The 20,096-nt window shown below is 45.0% G+C and overlaps 1 protein-coding gene across 1 annotated transcript; it reads left to right on the plus strand.

Moving 5' to 3' along the window:
* The first annotated feature begins 6 nt into the window (after positions 1–6).
* Positions 7–19,890, plus strand: TDG (thymine DNA glycosylase). Its single transcript, XM_051845841.3, has 10 exons — positions 7–272; positions 7,002–7,144; positions 10,515–10,756; positions 11,527–11,596; positions 14,265–14,400; positions 14,593–14,675; positions 14,756–14,850; positions 17,012–17,183; positions 17,580–17,705; positions 18,036–19,890. The coding sequence occupies exons 1-10, from the start codon at positions 250–252 to the stop codon at positions 18,164–18,166; spliced, it is 1,221 nt and encodes a 406-aa protein (XP_051701801.2). The 5' UTR covers positions 7–249; the 3' UTR covers positions 18,167–19,890.
* Positions 19,891–20,096: the final 206 nt, after the last annotated feature.

The raw sequence follows: 20,096 nt of genomic DNA on the forward strand, positions 1-20,096 counted from the left end.
ACGTGGTGGCCACGACGCGTGGGACCCGGATCTGAGAAGGCGGAAGTGGCGCATGGAATGGGGGCATCTGCGGAGGGAGGGGGTCTGGAGAAAAGTGAGGGTGGAGCTTAAGGCCAGCCGCCGTCCCGGTCTTGCCAGCAATCGGAGCCAAGTCTCTGGGATCGTACCGCCGTGCGAACCCCGTCGTACCCCAGAGACCAGCCGGCCGCTTGCTTGGCAGGAGGAGTCTCGCGCAGGCGGCCGCAGGGCATGGAAGCGGAGAACGCGGGCAGGTAAATCCGGGGGGCGGGGCGCGGCCCCTCCCCGCGCTCCCCGCGCCCCTCGCGGCGGCCTGCGGGCGAGCGCGCGCACGCTGGGGTCTCGAGCTGCTCGGGCCGTCCGAGCACAAAGGCCAGGGCCGCGCGTGCGCACCGCGGGCCTGCGCCGGTCACGGGCTCGGGCCGCTCCCGGTGCTCCTGGAGCCGGGGTCGGTGGCCGCTGGTAACCCCTGGGCTTCGACGTCCGGTAGCGAGCAGCCGCAGTCTGGGTGGTATTTCTTTCCGGATGCCCTTCCTCCACCGTCCAGCACCGTGCAGACTGTGACGAGGGAGTGTCCTAATCAGCCGCAGTTTTCCTTGTGTAGTTAGTAGAGTGACGGTGGCTTCCTCCCCAGCAGCTCACTGAAAGGGGTATTAAGGGTGGATACTGTTGCCATGGGACTCTGTGTAGCAATCAAAAGCAGTCCATCGAAAACCTGCGAGGGGTCTTGGCACGATCCTAAGAGTCTGTCTAGTGTCCTTTGCGAGCGTTCGTTACGTCCAGAGAGGGTTTTGCGAAGGCACAGAGTTAGAGGTTCGAACTCCTAGCAGAAAGATGAATGAGAACTAAGGTCCCCGGGTCTTTAAAAAGAAAAAAAGAATGATTTACATTGAAATAGCATACTGTTAGGCCTAAAGAGGAGTAGCCTGACTCTCAGCGCCCAGTGCTGAGCTTGGGCCAGACGCCACAGTTCTTTGGGCCTCCTGTTGAAGCCTGTAAAATCAGCACCTCTGGAATCTGTGGGTGGCTGCCTTGCGGAAGGTGGGTACTTAAGTAACCCAAATAAGCAGTCTTAGAGTTAGGAAGGAGACACACGCAGATTACGTGTGTACTTGATCCTGACTTCTTGGGCCAAATGCTGTACTCTGCTTCTTTCCCTGAAGACTTTTACAAGTAAGAGAACTCCCAGAACTTGTGGAAATCTCTCACCTTTGTGATCCTCCTTTTAAGAGCAGAGTTCAGTCTGAGCTGAGCCTACCACCAAGTGCATCAGGTATTTGAGGCCTTATTTTGTGTCTTAGTAGCAGAATAACTGGACTGAAGTACATGCTTTAGCTCAAAGCTGTGGTTTGTGTTCACTTCCTCCGTAGGGCTGTTCTGGGGCATTTTTTGTTGGGACTTGCAAAGCTGTCACCTTTAGGAAATGAGGAAATTCAGTGTAGCATTCGAAGGAGTTTCTCTTCGAGGATCCGGGAATGACTCAGACCTGGGTCATCCTGAGACAGTGGTTCTCTGCCATCCTTGATTTTGGGCTGATCCAGGAATGGAATCTGCATATAATAAACTTTTTAGTTTGGAAGAATAATGTTAAAACATTCGAAGGAAAATATTCCATGGACATAGACTCAAAATGGAAAATAGTCAAGAGTCTTTAAAGGCGACCACAGTCTAATCAGTCAGAGAGGGGAAGAGGAGCAGTTGTGTAAGGGGACTAGGATGTTCCACACAGGAAAGGGACTTCTACCCAAGACGGGAAGTAGGATGCCAAACCAAGGGAGACTTGAAAGAGTTAAACAGACGGAAAGATCAGTCCTCAGCCGAGACCCAGATTTCTGGGAATGTTAAATGAACCAGGAAGGGCTGTTGTATTAGATGTGGACAAAGAGAAGGACAAGCTTTGGGTTTTTTTTCTGCCCAGCCCATCAGCATGGTGTTAGTGAATGACAGAAAGTATATTTAGTTTGTGTTTTGATTTTACACCTCCCATGTCGAGGAAGATGATTGTCGGGCTGGAAATGGCAGAACCAATGTCCGTAGGAGAAAGGTAAACCTCGAGAGCAGTGAGGCCCTTGGAGGAGACCTTAGGCTGCCTTTGCAGAAACTGTGTCCTGGCCTAGCGGGGAAAGGCCAGACTGCAGCGTTTGGGGACTCAGAGACAGCAGGCGCGGGATCTGAAGTGTGGAAAGAAACAGGTGTGTCCACATGGACACGGCTTCTGAACAGATTTCGCTACGTGTTCTAAAACGGACCAGTGCATACCAGGCTGTAGTGTGTGTTTAGAAAAAACAAAGACCAACCTGTGTAGACTGGATCGGGGGGATGCTGACAAGAGGCACCTCCTGGTCTCTACTGTTGCGGCAAGTTGACTGCATACCAAGCACTGTTTGGGTGTTTTATGTGTACTAACTAATCCTCATAACCAGTGAGTTGGGTACTGTTGTTCCCAGATGTGGAAACTGGGGATAAAGAGGTTAACGAATTTGCCTGCAAAGCTAGCAGCTAGCAGAGCTGAAATCTGAGTCTAGGCAGTGTGGCTCCAAAGTCTGCCTTCCTAGCCAACAGCACTGCCTCACTGCTTCTCTTTGTGAGTGGGATGAGGATGAACTGATGGTGAGTCCAGTTAAGCAAAATCAAAAATCAATTTCCTGCCTGGAAAGTCAAAGGAAGACGAAAGAAAGGTCCATCCTGACCAGCCACAGGGCTCTGTCTCCAACTTCATTCTTTTCAGCAGTTGAACAACTTCATGATGCCAGTGGCACACGGATAAGATCTGAATGACCCAACTCTGGGCGGCGTTTGTTGAACTGATAGGTTGAGGCAGAATCCCGATTCCGGCAGGCTAGAATGGGGAATCATCTTTTACAGAAAGAGACGCGGTCCTGTCTCTGGTGCGGGAAACCCATGATGAAGTGTGCGACGAGAGAACAGTGATGGGAGAGCAGTTGTCCGTGCTGATAAACACGGTGTGAATCAGCAGCATAATGTGGGTGCCAGTAAAGCTAACGAAATGGGTTCTGCATTGAGGATGAGAAAACTGATGGCCCTGCCCAGGCTGATGATCTTGTATCTGGAGTATTTTATTTGATTCTGGGTACAAAAAAAATGACCAAACAGTGAAGACACATACATTCGTATCACATGAAGAAACTAGGGCTGGCTCAAGTCATTATATTCATATTTTCTAGTACAGACTGCACGTGTAATATGCTCACCTCCGTTTAGCAATATGAAATACAGTGTTCTGGTAGTAATGGTGGTGTTCCATTATAGGTCACGCAATATGAGCATTTGAATTGTTTAGCACTGATCATTCTTTTGTAAGTATTCAGTTTTGCATACGCATGTTTAAGTGAAGATAAAATTTATTCAGAAAACAAACTTAAATAGTTAAAATAGTGTAAAATAACTGAAGACTAAGTAAGTTGGAGTCAGTAACTTTCATTTGCTTGAGAGGCACTGACAGAGAGAGGATAGAGAGCGAGCTCCTCCATCTACTGGCTCACTCCCCAAATGCCTACAGCAGCCAGGGCTGGGCCAGGCTGAAGTCAGGAGCCAGGATCCCCATCTGAGACTCACACATGGGTGTCAGGGGTCCAAGCACTTGAGCCATCATCTGCTACCTTCTAGGACATTAGCAAGAAGCTGGATCAAAAGGAGAACAGCCAAGCGTCACACCAGCACTCCCATATACGATGCAGGCAGCTTAGCCCACTGTGCCACAGGGCCCACCCCCTGCAGTTGGTAGTTTTAGAGAAAACTTTTATTAAAGATTTTGTTTTCTGAAATACAGCAGATCTGAATCAGCTTGTCTTCTTAATCAACTCTGGATGTATATGTATATGTTTTGAGAAAGACTGTCAGAAAATTAGTTCATCTGTTTCAGGCACCTGTCCAAACCAGTCCTGTGAGCCGTGTAGTTCCATGAAAGGAGGGCACACGTGGAGGCCAGGAGAGAAGGGATGAACTGCAGGAAGAGAAATGTCCTACAGAGCAGTGGGGGTGGACACGAATGATGATGGAGAAAAGTGGACAAAGGCAAATGAAAACATTAATCCAGCTAACGGGTTTGATTCCTGGGAGTTATGGAAAATAAGACATCTCTGAAGTGTAGTCTGATCCCCTCACTTGCTCCGTATTTGTAGAAATCACTGACACTGACCCGTCATTTTCCTGGTGAGGGAACAGAAGCTGGAAGAGGGGGCAGGGCTGGGCAAGTGCTCTTTGCCGCTGCCCCCCTCGTAGAGCCTTATACAGAAGCACTGGCGAGTTCTGGGCCGTTAGATGGCAGTTACCAGACAAACGGCTTTATGCTGCTTACAAATTCAGCTAATCCTAGATACTAGAAAATGTAATTATCCATCCCTCTGGTTTCCTGGCACCCAGTTTCATGAAGGTTTTTCTGTAGACAGAATGCCTTTTTCTGCCAAGTGTTAAGAAGGTTATAATCCATCCTCTTCCTTTTGTTATGGCTGCTAGGGAGCTGCGAAGATAGTCAGGCTGGGGCCTGCACTGTGATGTAGTGAGCTAAGCCTCCACCTGCAGTGCCAGCATCCCTATGGGCGCTGGTTCGAGTCCTGGCTGCTCCTCTTGCAATTCAGCTCTCTACTATGGCCTGGGAAAGCGGTGAAAGATGGCCCAAGTGCTTGGACCCCTGTGCCTGCAATTATTTTCATAATTTATTGAAAAGAACTACTAATAATATTAAAGAAAAAATATGAAAAAGGAGGACATCTTTCTGCCAGGCGTGGTTCTAAGCACATTCCCTTCTGTTCATTTTTACGTTTTAACGTTCAGGCCTTCTACATAATTTACCGTACTCTCTTCTATTGTCTTCTGCTTTGAAATATACATCATGGCTGGCACTGGACACAGGCGGTTACACTCCCACGTGGGACACCCGCATTCCCCCACAGAGTGCTGCTGCTTCCCTTCCAGCTTCCGGCTAATGGGCACCCTGGGAGGCAGCAGTGAAGGCTCAGGTACTTGGGTCCCTGCCAGCCATGTAGAGAACCGGGGTGAGGTTCTTGCTGTTGGCTTCAGCCTGGCCCAGCCGTGGCTGTTGGATTTGGGGGGTGAACCAGTAGATCAACAGAGGGAGAGATCTTCCATCCACTGGTTCACTCCCCAGATATCCGCCACAGCCAGGGCTTTACCCCACCAAAACACTGGCCCCTCTCACTAATTCTGAACCTTTTCTTTACCAGTTCACCATTAAAGGTAGCCTGAAGTGGATTGCCTGTTCAGTGTCCAGTGGGATTGGCCCCCAACCTCCTGTCTTTACTTATTTGGCACTCTAGCTTTGCCATGAACCTGTGTGCCTTAGACCAATTAAGCTTATCTGGTTTTAGTTTGCCTATTTCATTTTTTTTAAGATTTGTTTATTTATTTGAAAGAGTTACACCGAGAGGAAGAGAGAAAGAGGAAGAAAAAGAAAGAGATCTTCCATCAGCTGGGTCACTCCCCAAATGGCCGCAGTGGCCTGTGATGAGCCAGGCCAAAGCCAGGAGCTTCTTCTGAGTCTCCCACATGAGCACAGGGGCCCAAACACTTGGGCCATCCTCTGCTGCTTTCCAGGCACATTAATAGGGAGCTGATTGAAAGTGGAGCAGCTGGGATATGAACCAGTGCCCATATGGGATGCTGGCATCACAGGCAATGACTTTATTTGCCTGTTTCTTGCTTTATCATTTTATTGAAATGGGATTCACACACTACAGCATTCACTCATTGGAAACCTACTAGGCCAAGCTTGCTCCCCAGAGTGGCTGGTTCCAGTCCCAACTGTGTTCCCAATTCGAGTTTCCTGCACATGTGTGCCATAGGAGTCAACAAGTGAGGGCTCAAGTACTTGGGTTCCTGCCACCCATGTGGGAGACTCTGATTGAGTTCCTGGGTCCAGGCTTCCACCTGCCCAGCCCTGGCTGCTGTGGGCTTTTGGAGGGGTGAACCAGCAGACTGGGAGCTAGTACCTGTGCAGTCTGACATGGTTCTCCCTTCCTACCTCCCACCTTCCCTCCTCCCTCCCTCTCTTTCTTTCTCTGCCTTTCAAATGAAAAGAAATAAAGGATACTTATTTGTCTTTTTAATCTATTTTCTGACCTCTGCATTCTCTTTTATCCAGTGTCACAAAGACAGGTGGTAGAGTATCTTAACATAGAAAACATTCTCTCTGCAACTAGTAAACCATACTTTCCCATTTTGTTTCCCAGCATTTTTCTGCCTCCTGTGTATTTAATAGCATTCTTTGGCATTGTCTGTAGCTTAAGTTTCACCACATCCCTGCTAATAGTTTGCGACAGGTCGAAGGTCATCAGAAAGATTTTTTTTTTTTAATTATTTGCTTTGAAGTACTGTACTGTTTATTTTGACAGAGTATTTTGAAGGAAGTTTAAATCATGTTCAGAAAAGAAGTCTAGAGGATTTTTTTGCTTAATAATTTTAATAGATATTTACAGAGTATCTACTTCTGATCTCCATTTAGTGGCAAAAATGTAGCAAGAACAAATCTTAATGGATAAATACGTTAACAGATAAATAAGAAAAAAAAAAAAAAACCCAGAAGTTGAATGGAAGAAGATCTTTGTGACAAGATGATTAATTAGTTAAAGTGGGGATACAGATTGTGTTTGTAGACGTTTTAATCCTGTGTGATTTAAAGAGCCTTTCCAGTCTGGCTACTAGAAAATTCCCACGATCTCATAGAAAGTACAGGCTGACTTGCCAAGACAGGGGTGTTTTATTGGTGACACATCTGTCATTATGTTGCGTGAGAGTTAAAGTTCTTTTGGTGAACACTCAGGAAAGGTTGGCTGGGTGTGCATAGATGGGCTTAGATCTTCCACCTGTCTCTCTTCCCCAGGTAGCTAAATATATTCCACAGTCTGATTGCCAGATGCACGGATCCCAAAGAGCTTCTTTGCAGCTGATCATTTGAACTTGGGTAGTTTGATTATGCTTATATCGTCTACCAATTGTTCTTTCAGCTATTCCCTTCAGCAGGCTCAGGCTTTTTATACGTTTCCCTTTCAACAAATGATGGCCGAGGCTCCCGATATGCCGATTGTGAACGAACAGCAAATGCCCGCAGAAGTCGCAGCCCCCGCTCCTGCTGAGGAACCTGTACAAGGTAGCATTCACCACGGTAGTTCACAACATTGGGTATTTGATCAGCCGTCTGATTTCAGGACGGGTTTAGCGATGAATTAAGTGGTTTGTGTGTGCTAAGCACAGGGATAGGTTCTGGGTAATAAGAGGACATGGATCTTGCCCTCAGCGCTCTCAGTCTGGTAGAGAAAGGCAGTGAGTAACCGTGTTGCCCCTCAGCACACGAGGTAGTAAAGGAGGCTACAGGATGGGTGTTCTGGGCCTCCTGTAGTTGGCACTTACCCTGGTCTGAGAACATAGGCAGTCTCCCAGAGCAGAGAAATAGCACCAGAGCTCTGCACCTGCAAGGGTGAGGAGACTCCGTCCTTGTGCGGAACACAGTGGGGAAGATTCCAGGCTGCCAGGGCACAGACAAGGGAAAGGATGGATATGACGCAGAGTGGAGATGGAGTGATTCTCTGTCATTGCACTCCAAGGTGCAGCAAGGAAATGAGGAGGGATGGGGTGCGGTGGGGGCAGCGGGGGGGGCCTGCTTTTTATCCTAAAGAATGTATCTTCTATCCTGAAGGCAGCAGGGAGCTGTTGAGAGAATGTCAGCAAAGGGATGGCTTAAATAGTGGGCATTTTAAAAGTACATCTGAAAATATTACAGAGGGGAGATTGGCTGGTAGAGAGGAAGGCAGAATTGGGAGGCACGAGTGGGTTAGAGACTGAGTGATCTGGGGGAGAAGTGAGGAGGCCCTGAAGGAGCGGAGAGAGAGCTGAGAAATACCCAAGAGGTAGAGCTGCCTGACTGACTCACGGGGTCCACGTGGAGGATGAGGGAGAAGAGGAAGTGTGTTTGTTTTACTTTGCTAGAATGAAATACCCGAGGCTGGCCCACGCATGCAGACAGGAGGTTTATGTAGCTCACAGCTGTGGAGGTTCAGCGGCGTGGCACCAGCGTTAGCTCAGCGGAAGGCCTCCTCCGGGATGGCGTCGCGATGGAGAGATCCCTTCCTCAAGGGGGAGGCCAGCGAGGGGCTGGTGGCCTAAAATCTCTTCAGTTAACCAGTGGGCCTCCCGCTAGACCCCACCTCTTTTTTTTTTTTTTTTTTTTTTTTTTTAAGATCTATTTATTTGAAAGAGTTATGGAGAGAAAGAGGGGGAGAGGCAGAGAAAGCTTCCATCCACTGCTTCACTCCCCAGATGGCCACAGTGGCCAGGGCTGGGCAAGGCTGAAGCCAGGAGTTTCATCCAGGTCTCCCATGTGGGTGCAGGGGCCCAGGTATTTGGGCCATCTTCTGCTAGTTTCCCCAGGTGCGTTAGCAGGGAGCTGGATCAAAGTGGAGCATCCAGGAGTTGAACTGGCGCTCATATTTGCCAGCATTGCCGGCAGCAGCTTAACCTGCCGTGCCATAGTGCCGGCCAAGACCACACCTCTTAAAGGGTCCATATCACCTCCCAACTGCCATCCTAGGGACAAGCCTTCCAACAGACACTCCTGGGAGGCAAACTCAGACTCCAGTAAACTCCCACGTTTCTGGCACAGGCAGTTGGCTGAAGGAAGTGCCAGTCAGCAAGACACAGAATTGGAAGAGGAGGTGAATAGATTTTGGGGAAATGGAGGTGGAGAGAGGGTAACCGTTTTCTCTGTTGTTGCAGTATTTGAATGAGCTCAGAGTTTGGGTTTATGATTGCAGGAGCGCATCCGCCTCCATTGCGTTGGAGATCCCTCCTGCCCTTGTCCCGACCATGTTTCTGGGCAGGGAGCGCCAGGATTTTCCCAGCCACAAGCCAGTGTGGTGGGTCCCTTGGCTTAGGGAGTGCCTACAGCAGTGAGAAGAAGAGAGAAGCTCCCCTGATCATGCCAGGCTCGGCTAGGGAATTGCCAAATAGGAGCAGGGAGGGGTGGTGCCCAGGAAGTGAGGACGGTGTTACCGAACTGAGAGTGAGAGAACCGAGGCTTCCTGCTGGGCAGCTGTAGGTCACGAGTTCTCAGCCAAGGGTGAGTTTGTCCTCCAAGGGGATACTGGAGTGGCATGACTGGCAGGGTGCTGCAGACATCTAGTGGGTTGAGACCACAGATGCTGCTAAACATTCTGTAATGTGCAGGGCAGCTCTTACCACGGAAAATCACCCAGCCTAGAGCACCTGTAGAGCAGAGGTTCCGATAAGCGTGCTTTAGGTCCTGAGATCACATCCCTGGTCTTGCCTTTTGAAAAATACTGCAGGGGCCGGTGCTGTGGCGTGGTGGTCTCATCCTCCGCCTGCAGTGCTGGTATCCCTTATGGGCACCGGTTTGAGTCCCGGCTGCTCCTCTTCCAATCCAGCTCTCTGCTATGGCCTGGGAAAGCAGAAGATGGCCCAAGTCCTTGGGTCCCTGCACCCGTGTGGGAGACCTGGAAGAAGCTCCTGGCTCCTGGCTTCGGATCAGCCCATCTTCGACCATTGTGGCCATTTGAGGAATGAACCAGCAGTTGGAAGACCTCTCTGTCTCTCCCTCTCTCTGTCTGTATCTCTGCCTCTCAAATAAATAAATAAATCTTTAAAATAAAACAAGAAAGAAAAAAGAAAAATACTGCAGCCCAGAGGTTTCCTCAGCACCTCTCAGTTCCCCTGTTTGACTTCCTGTGGAACAGGCTGTACCTTGTAACCTCTGACATAAGCCACATGCCATTTGAGGTTTTCTACTACTAGAAGTTACGTGAAGATTGAGTTCAGCTGTTTTGGCTTTCTTTTCCCATTTTTTTCTATTTAACCTTCTATGTTTTAACTTAAGTATTGGTATATTTACATTTTTTTTTAAAGATATATCTATTTATTTGAAAGGCAGAGTTACAGAGAGGTAGATGCAGAAAAAGAAAGAGGTCTTCCATCTGCTGGTTCACTCCCCAGTTGGCCGCAATGGCCCAAGCTGCACCGATCCTAAGCCAGGAGCCTCCTCCATGTCTCCCACATGGGTGCAGGGGCCCAAGGACTTGGACCATCTTCCACTGCTTTCCCAGGCCATAAGAGAGCTGGATCAGAAGTGGATTCCCTGGGACTAGAACCAGCGCCCAGATGAGATGCCAGCACTGCAGATGTGGCTTTACACCACAGTGCTGGCCCCCTATATTTACCTTTAGAATCCCTGGGGATAACAAGATGCTGAGTAATATTGATTATGATGGGTGTTTCTTTCCACGAATAGCTACGGGGGAAGGGAGGGTGGGCTGGGACCCACAGAGGCCCAGTTCTAGGGTAAAAGAGGAAGTTACTGCAGAAACAGGTGGTGAGAACATAAGTGTGACTATAAGAAGTTTTAGGGAGTGAGTAAGAAAGGGTATCAACAGGGTAACTTCTGAGAAAGCTGCTGAAGGGTCTGGGTTACAATCATCTGCGTCTGCATTCGAGAAATCCTTGTGTTTCAGAGGCTCCAAAAGGAAGAAAAAGAAAAACTCGAGCAACAGAACCCAAAAAACCAGCAGAACCCAAAAAACCTGCTGAGGCAAAAAAATCTGGCAAATCTGCCAAGTCAAAGGAAAAGCAAGAAAAAATTACAGACGCGTTTAAGGTGAAAAGGAAAGTGGACCGTTTTAATGGCGTGTCAGAGGCTGAACTTCTGACCAAGACTCTCCCTGATATTTTGACCTTCAACCTGGACATTGTAATTGTAAGGATTTTGTCTTCATTTGCTTTTATAAACAGCATCAGTGGATTAGCTCTACTCAGCTGTTGTCCATGCAGACAGCATTTTGCTTAAAAGAACCATTTCTGAGAATCCTTTTGGTGGAAAATGGTGCCATCTTCATGAGGTTGTGTTAATATGCAAATGTTTTAAGAGGGCAGTTCCAGGTTGGAACTATCTGAGGTAACAAGATGTGACCTTGGGCAGGCCTTCACCTTCTCGATTACTGTTTTCCTTGTTACAGACAGGGTTAATAATAATCCCTCCCTCACAGCGCTGCAGTTCAGTGGAAGGACCCCTGTGGGTCACTTGGATTCCATGAGCACTGAGAGTGCTCCCTAATGACTGCACTGATTTTCAGCTTGTTTTTGTGTGTGTAACTGTGAGAACCGTCAGCATTTGAATAGCTGTAGCTGACATACAGCATGTTACTTGCAAGAATTGAGAGCAAGACTTGTGGCTGGGCAGGGGCTCAGATTGATTGATTGTTTCAAGATCTTTCCTCTCAGACTGTAGTGGGTGAGGGTCACAGACAGGGCGTCATGAGGTTTTTCTGAACAACAGCAGATCTCTAATAAAGGTAGTCTCTTTCTCCATGTCGATCGAGAGTAGTAACTGACAAATGGTACCACTTACGATGCTGTATGAAGTTTATATCTTAATCAGTTCAGTTTTGCCCACCACTCCTCCATAGAAGCCCTAAGTCTTAAACCCTAGTTTCTAAGACTAAAAAGTGTAATTCTTTTGTTTGCTAGATTGGCATAAATCCAGGACTAATGGCTGCTTACAAAGGACATCATTACCCTGGACCTGGAAACCATTTTTGTAAGTAATTTTTATTTATTTACTTACAAATTAGGTATCTTTGTTCATAGACTTTTTCTTTAACCAACTGTGTTTTTTTAAAGACTTTATATGTAAATATACCTTCATTCTGTGTGTATGTGAATGTGTATATGTATATGTATACAGTGTACATGGAACATGGCTTTGAGGTGCTGTGCCACTGTTAGCATTTTGGTTAACATCTGGTATGAGAGTGAAGGGACATGAGAAAGAGTACTTTCTCCTCTGTTTGAATTGTTTGCAATGATTGTAACTACTCTTAAATGATTTTTTAAAAACTATTATCCATAGACGTGGTAACAGTAGTACCTCTTTATGGCTGTGCAGACAGAATACTGACCCACATTTTTGTTGGTCTTATTCCCTAGGAGAAATGAAATGCATTGATCACTGGCAATCAAATTGTAATAGTTGTGAAATGCTGTGATTGAAGACATTCTGTACAGATACTACTAGCAGAAAATAGTAGTAAAGATGCTATTCATTTACATTTATTTATTATTTACTTGAAAGACAGAGAAATCTCTCATTCCTGGGTCAGTGCCGGGAGTCAGGCTGAAGCCAAGAGCCTAGAACTCAGTCCGGGTCTCCCATGTGTGTGGCACAGTCCCAAGTACTTGAGCCATCGCCTGCTGCCTCCCAGGGTGCACATTAGCAGGAAGTAGAATTGAGAGGAGAGCCAGAACTTGCACCCGAGCACTCTGATATAGGATGCAGGTATCCCAAGTGATGTCTTAAGTGCTGTGCAAACACCAGCCCTAAGATGCTCATAATTTTAGAATGAGCCTTAAAACCATAACTTACATATAAACTGTCTTTTTAAAAAAGAGTTATTTATTTAAACGGCAGAGAGAGAGTTCATCCATCCTCTGGTTCACTCTGCAAATGGCCACAACAGCCAGGGCTGGGCTAGGCTGGAACCAGGAATCAGGAACTCCATCTGGGTCTCCCCACTTGGGTGGCACAAACTCAGGTACTTGAGCCATCATCCACTACCTTCCCAAGCACGTTAGCAGGGAGCTGGCTCAGAAGATGAGTAGTCACGATTCAAACTGGCACTTCAACATGGGATGCTGGTGTGCCACAAGACCCACCCCTTATATATAAACCACCTTAATCAACACAGCCTAATAGAATAGTGCATGCAGTAAGCCCTTAGGAAACATTAGTTGATTTTTTTAAGGTTTTTTTTATTTATTTGAGAGGTAGAGTTACAGACAGAAGGAACAGCAGAGAGAAAGGTCTTCCATCTGCTGGTTTGCTCCCCAAATGGCTGCAATGGGAGCTGGCTGATCCCAGGCCAGGACTCAGGAGCTTCTTCCAGGTCTCCCACATGGAACAAAGGCCCAAGTACTTGGGACATCTTCTACTGCTTTCCCAAGCCATAGCAGAGAGCTGGATTGGAAGCGGAGCAGACGGGATATGAATCAGCATCCATATGGGATGCCAGCGCCACAGGCAGCAGTTTAGTCTACTATGCCATAGTGCCGGCCCCAACATGAGTTAAGAGTGACATTCCCTTTTTATTTTTTAATTATTTTAAGATTTTATTTATCTGTTTGAAATGCAGAGTTAGAGAGAAGGAGAGACCAACAGCGAAATGCTCCATCTGCTGGTTCACTTCCCAAATGGCCACGTCTAGGCCAGGCCGGAGCCAGGAGCTTCTTCCTGGTCCACCGTGTGAGTGACAGGGACCAAAGTACTTGATCCACCTTCTTTTGCTCTTCCCAGGCCATTGACAGGGAACTGGATGGACCGTGGAGCAGCCAGGACTTGACTGCCACCCATATGGGATGCTGGTGCTGCAGGCAGCAGCACAACCCCCGCGCTATAACACCAGCCCCAAGAGTAACATTAAACGCATTTAGAGCAAGTGACAGTAACACATTTTTAGAACTAACAAAACTTTTTCTTCATTTTCTTTTTGAAAGTATCTGGTGGAGCCATTGTTGTGGCACAGCAGGTTATGCCACCACCTACGATACCACCATCCTAACTGGGCATGAGTTTAACTCCCAGTTCTGGTCCAGGTCTCTGCTAAGGTGCCTGGGAAAGCACTGGAAGATAACCCGAGTCCTTAGGCCCCTGCCCCACCCATCTGAGAGACCTGGTTGGAGTTTCTGGCTCCTGGCTCTGGCTTGGTCCAGCAGCCATTTGGGAAGTGAACCTGTGGATGAAGATTCCCCTCTCTCTCTTCTCTCTGTGTCACTAGGCTTTTCAAATAAATAAATCTTTAAAAAAAAACCTTTCTGGTACGTTCTGAATTTTCTGAATTCTCCATTTTCTTCACTGTCATGGTGTTTGTTGTTATTAGTGTATGTTTGTTGGCAGGTTATGTTAACAGCAATTATTGGAAAGGAAAATAGTTTCAAAGTTTCCTACACTAGTAGCTCTGTCTTCTCAGACAGAAAAGGAGATTATAATTTTAATCTCATAAAGTAATTACGGTGATTAAATGAGCTAATCCATGTCAAGGATTGACCCCACACATAGTAATTGCTCAATATGGTGTTTGAGCTATGTTACCATTTTTTAATATTCTCAATCTTATTTTTTTTCATTTCAAGAATAGAACCTAGATTATCACACCATTTCTTTGGGCAAAAGCCTTTGACCTGCAGAAATAAGCTGAACTGTCTTTTCGCAGGGAAGTGTCTGTTCATGTCAGGGCTGAGTGAGGTCCAGCTGAACCACATGGACGATCACACTTTACCTGGGAAGTATGGCATTGGATTTACCAATATGGTGGAGAGGACGACGCCAGGCAGCAAGGATCTTTCCAGGTAATGACGTAGCACTGGGGAGTCGGAACCTTGAACCTGCTGGCACTCACAGGCCCTGAGAACATCATCCACATGCCCTTCAAGCTGAGCTCAATGACTATATGATGTGATCTTTTATTGAAAACAGCCTGAATTTAGCGTATTAGAAATGTTGTCACGTTTGGTTTTGACTACTTTTTAATTCAATTTTAGTAAAGAATTTCGTGAAGGAGGACGTATTCTAGTCCAGAAATTACAGAAATATCAGCCACGAATAGCAGTGTTTAATGGAAAATGTAAGATTTACTTTTAAATTTTATCTTTTCTTCTTTGCTAATGTTATAGACGCTGTAAATATGTTTGTATTTCATTTTAGGTATTTATGAAATTTTTAGTAGAGAAGTTTTTGGAGTAAAGGTTAAGAACTTGGAATTTGGGCTTCAACCCCACAAGATTCCAGACACAGAAACTGTAAGTCCTTAAAATGGCAGCTGGAGGTGAAATGTTGTCTCTCTTCCTTGGTACTCCCTATCCATTGTAGTTTATGCCACAAAAAAAAGCACACTGTATTTTGTTGAATAATATCTATACATATATCAACTTGAACTAATAGTTACAAAGTAATTCAGAAACTGTTAGGATCTTATTAGAGACATATTTATCAACTAAATGTCTTAATGATGTTATCCACCTAAACTATTAAGAGGAACTGGCTCATGTACTGCATTTAAAATATATTTAGGGGCCGGTGCTGTGGCGCAGCAGGTTAACACCCTGGCCTGAAGTGCCGGCATCCCATATGGGTGCCAGTTCTAGTCCCAGCTGCTCCTCTTCCAATCCAGCTCTCTACTGTGGCCTGGGATAGCAGTGTAGGATGGCCCAAGTCCTTGGGCCCCTGCACCCACGTGGGAGACCCGGAAGAAGCTCCTGGCTCCTGGCTTGGGATCGGCGCAGCTCTGGCCGTTGTGGCCAACTGGGGAGTGAACCAACGGATGGAAGACCTCTCTCTCTGCTTCTCCTCTCTCTGTGTAACTCTGACTTTCAAATAAATAAATAAATCTTTATAAAAAAATCAGGAATAAAATATATTTAATGGTGTATGCTTATCAAATGCAATTGAGTTAGCCCTTGGACCCAGTTATGAAAGAAACATGACTCTGATGAGAAAAACCACAGGTCCTGTTTGTATATTCATTTTAGAGCCATATAAATACAGCCCAGACAAACATTCAGAAATAGCAATATTTCCAAACTCTAATTTCTTTTTTTTTAAGATTTATTTATTTGAAAGGCAGTTACAGAGAGAGAGAAGTCTTCCATCTGCTGGTTTACTCCCCAAATGACCACAGAGGCCAGGACTGGGCTAGGCCAAAGTCAGAAGCCAGGAGCTTCTTCCAGGTTTCCCACATGGGTGCAGGGACCCATGCACTTGGGCCATCTTCCACTGCTTTCCCAGGCCACAGCAGGGAGCTGGATCAGAAGCAGAGCAGCTGGAACTCAAATTGGTCCCCATATGGGATGCCAGGACTGCAGGCTCTGTGGCTTTACCTGCTACACCACAGTACCAGTCCCTGCATTTATCTTTTAAAACTTAGTCTTTATCATGAAATGTTAAAGTTGCTGATTTATTAGTGATTTAACTGTGAAACAACAAAAAGACCTATCTTTTTTTAAGCTTCTGAATCATTTTAATAGAATATCTTTAGATTGGAAAATATGTTATTACAAAATCCAGTAATATTCATACTACATAGCTTTATGAATCACCATTTTCTACACATACATAAGCAAAGCAAGTAATGTGTTCTTCCTGTAAAACATGATATGGAGGCCAATTTAAAAATTATGTGAACATGCATATCCTATCAGTCTCTCACAGGCGCTTTTTAAAGACAGTTTGTCACCATCAGCCAAGCTGATAAATGCATCTGTCTTTCTTTGTAGCCATTGCACTTCCAGGAATTTATTGGATATACTCAAACATTCAAATATGTACAAAGGTTTTTTGTTTTTTTTTGTTTTTTTTTTTTGCTACAGCTTATAATAGCAAAAAATTAGAAACAGCCTAAATGTCCCCAGTTGGGCTCTGGTTGAATAGATTATAAAGTACTACACAATTATAAAAAAAAAAGGAAGTTCTTTTTTTACTCTGATTGTAATTATTGAGTGCAGGACAGGAAGTAGAGCATGTTAACATTCGTATATTTTTTTAAAAGGGGCGCGTATATCCAGATACCTTGGATTGTATGTTTATGGCATCTCCGGAACTGGCAGCATTGTTTGCCCTTGGGTGAGGGAACTGGGTAAAGACAGAGCTGGCAGGGAAGACTTCATTATACACTCGCATGCCCTTCTGTCTCTTGAATTATGAACCATGAATCATGCATTTCTATTGAAAAGACTTTACTGACAGATGGATGTTTGGGGAAGAAGGCTGTTTATGTTTTATTTATTGACTTTGAAATAAATACTACAGATCTGAACTTAAGCACAACTACTTTTATTGATGTTGCATACAATATAAGTATGTGGTTAGGTATTAAGTTAGTAACTCTAAGATAAATTGTATAATGTCAGTATGAGTTGATTCAGTAGAATTGTAACATTTCTGAAACTAAAACCTTGATTCCAGCTCTGCTATGTGATGCCATCATCCAGTGCAAGGTGTGCTCAGTTTCCTCGCGCTCAGGACAAAGTTCATTACTACATTAAGTTGAAGGACTTAAGAGATCAGTTGAAAGGCATTGAACGAAACACAGACGTTCAAGAAGTGCGGTATACATTTGACCTACAGCTTGCCCAAGGTATGCTACTGTTATTCCTTTCATTCATTTATATACAATACAGAAAATAGGTTGTGGATACAGAAACAGGAAAAGAAAAGAAAAAATTGTATTTGCAGCCAGAGGGCTCTGATAATAGCCATTAGTCACTGCTGCAAGTCTCTTACCAAGGTTCTCCACCTGCATACCCTGAGGATACAGGAAACATCACATTGTGCCTAAAATTAAGTGTAATAAGCTTCTGTAATCCTTATGAGTTCATCTGGTATATGCTACAAAGAGTTTAAAAGAGGACTGCAAAAGATGTATTTCAGCATTCATGAACATTTAAAGAAAGAATTGCTCATGATTTCTCAACAAAGCTGCCTTCAAAATTGTTGTACAAAATCCATTTTAAATTTTTTATCTCTGTCACAGAGGATGCAAAGAAGATGGCTGTTAAGGAAGAAAAATACGATCCTGGTTATGAAGCAGCCTACGGTGGTGCTTACAGTGACAACCCGTGCAATAGTGAACCTTGCAGCTTCCCGTCTAATGGGCTAGGTATGTTCCCTCCCCCATGAGCGTCGCTTCCAGAGACTGGTCCTGTCAGGATTCAGGGACTGGGGGTGAGAGGCAGATTTTACAGAATGAGAGTAAAGTACTGACGAGTGGGAATGGTAATATACGAAATGTTACTTAGTGATGGTGAAAAGTTGGTGGTATTTGATGTTTACATGGACATTACAACTCATTTCCTTTAAGTCATCTTAGTTGCATTTTCCTCCTTTAACTAGTTTAATAATAATTCCCTTTTAAACCTCCTGACTTGATTATTTTAAAACTTCTAAGTAGACTGGGCAGAATTGCCTGACGTTGTTTCCTTTCTCCTAGCTGCGGACAGTGCGGAGTTAAGAGAATCAGCTCTCAGTGCCATTCCAGATGGGCAGTGGATGGCCCAGCCGTTTACAGACCAGATTCCTTCCCTGAACAATCACTGTGGAGCGCAAGAGCAGGGTGTCTAAGAATGCTGTTTCTCAGCTCCGCGTGAATGCTGCAGTTTTAATGCAGTTGTCAAGATACGGAACCTCAGTGTGCTAACTTAATATTTTAGTAGTAGTTTACTCTAGCGATGTCATTAGTGTAGAACAGTTGTGTGATAGAACCAACTGTATGAACTAAGTAATTTGGAAGGAAAAGTAGGGTTTTTTTGTATGTGATTTTGTATGTGAATTAACCATCATTCCAGCTTTTTATATATTTCATGTGTGAAGAAATTGATTTTCTTTTGGGAGTCACTTTTGATCTGTAATTTTAAAATACAGCAGTCTGAATATTTATAGTTGATCCTTAACTGTGCATAAACCTAGGAAGACTATTACTCCTTTTATGCCTAAGGAGGGTGTGCTCATGGTAAGAATTAGCACAGCTAAGGAAGCAAGTATGTTGCTTTTCACATATGAAGTTAGCCCTCAGTGGAGTCCCATTTGTTAGTGTTTGGTGGTAGCTGAGGGTCACCCCAGAGCTGCCTAAGTTGCTCTCAGCTCAGACCTCTTCACGTTAGGAGTGGTGTTGAGAGTTACTTAGCAGTAGAAATACGGAGTGTGGCCTTGCTGTGGCAGGGCTGGCCCAGCCTCCTTCCCTGGCCTTGGCCTCCTGGCCCCTGTGTGCTAATCCTCCAGGAGGCAGAAACTCTCCGCTGGGACAGTCGGTTCCAGAGAGTGCAGTAGAACCCTGACGTTGTATCACGTAGCTGTGTTTTACTTGAGAGATAGATCTGATAGAGAAGGAACTGAATTTCTCTGTCAGTATTTATCACCATTGTAATTTTAGCCTTGATTTTAAGGTTGGTGACATGGAAATGGGGTAAGAAATGAATTTTCAGGCTGAGCAAAAGATGGCTGGAGGGGTTTGATAATCTCACTTAAACCGGTGCTTTCTGTACATGAGATGTACCAAAATAAATAATGCAGAACCTTTCTTGCCAGGTAAATCTAGTAAGCCAATAATTTTAAAAATCCTTTCTCTGCATCATTGCTGATACTTAGTTGCTATGGACTACGTGAATCTCGTGGGAAGGTTGGTTTGAAATCTGTACCTTTGTGATGTTCTGATGCCTTTCCCATGGTGCTACAAATAGTCCAGACCCCTAGGTCTGGTAGATGTTCAAGCTGGGTATTCAGAAATGGCCATTTGCATTGACTCCTACTCACTCCTGAATACTCCAGTTCCGTACATACCCAGGGAGCATGCTCATTTTCAATATGAAATATTTACAAGGTTCCTCTTTCCCCCGAGAGGTGGTATGTCTTGTTCTTCTCTTTGTAATAAGAGAAACAAATTCTTGTGACTCTTAGTATGCTTTTTAGCTGTGGTAATGATGGTTTTATTTTTCCTGAAGTCTAGGTCAAGCTATGTGGAAGTCATTCGTGTTATTTAATGATGTACTGTACTGCTGTTTACATGGCCGTCTTCTGCGGGTGCTCTGAAGTGCCTTGCATCAGGGATTAGGAGCAATGGAATTATTTTTTCATGGGACTGTGTAAAGCATGTAACTAGGTATGGCTGTAGGAAATAACTATTGTAGCTTTACAATAGATTTTTTTATTTGACTGGAGAAAATACCTTTTAAATTATGACAGATGCCCACTAGATAATGGGTTTGAAGATTTTCCAAGCCTACAATAATGGTGTTTTACATTGAATATGACTGATACATAATAAATGTCGGTATATCCTGTACATGACAGTATGAGACTTTTTCATTAAATAATATGGAAAGATTTTGAAATTCATCTGACAGTCTGATGGTCTTTACAATAAAAAAAAAATTTTAAGAGTGAAATACCCTTGGCCTTCAAGCTTTTTTCTGGCCAGACTCAATGGTATTCCTTCCCCCTTCAAACCTGCACCAGTTCTCCTTCTAGTATTTAGCACTCAGAATATATACATGAT

The sequence above is a fragment of the Oryctolagus cuniculus genome, chromosome 11 (genome assembly GCF_051225735.1).
Source record: "Oryctolagus cuniculus isolate XC-2025 breed Fujian yellow rabbit chromosome 11, ASM5122573v1, whole genome shotgun sequence".
NCBI classification, from domain to species: Eukaryota; Metazoa; Chordata; class Mammalia; order Lagomorpha; family Leporidae; genus Oryctolagus; species Oryctolagus cuniculus.

Excerpts from the sequence above, each read along its gene's own strand:
- TDG (XM_051845841.3), top strand. The coding sequence starts at position 250 with ATGGAAGCGGAGAACGCGGGCAG. Across the intron at positions 7,145-10,514 it reads TGCTGAGGAACCTGTACAAG|AGGCTCCAAAAGGAAGAAAA; the intron begins GTAGCATTCACC and ends CTTGTGTTTCAG. Across the intron at positions 17,706-18,035 it reads CTTCCCGTCTAATGGGCTAG|CTGCGGACAGTGCGGAGTTA; the intron begins GTATGTTCCCTC and ends CCTTTCTCCTAG.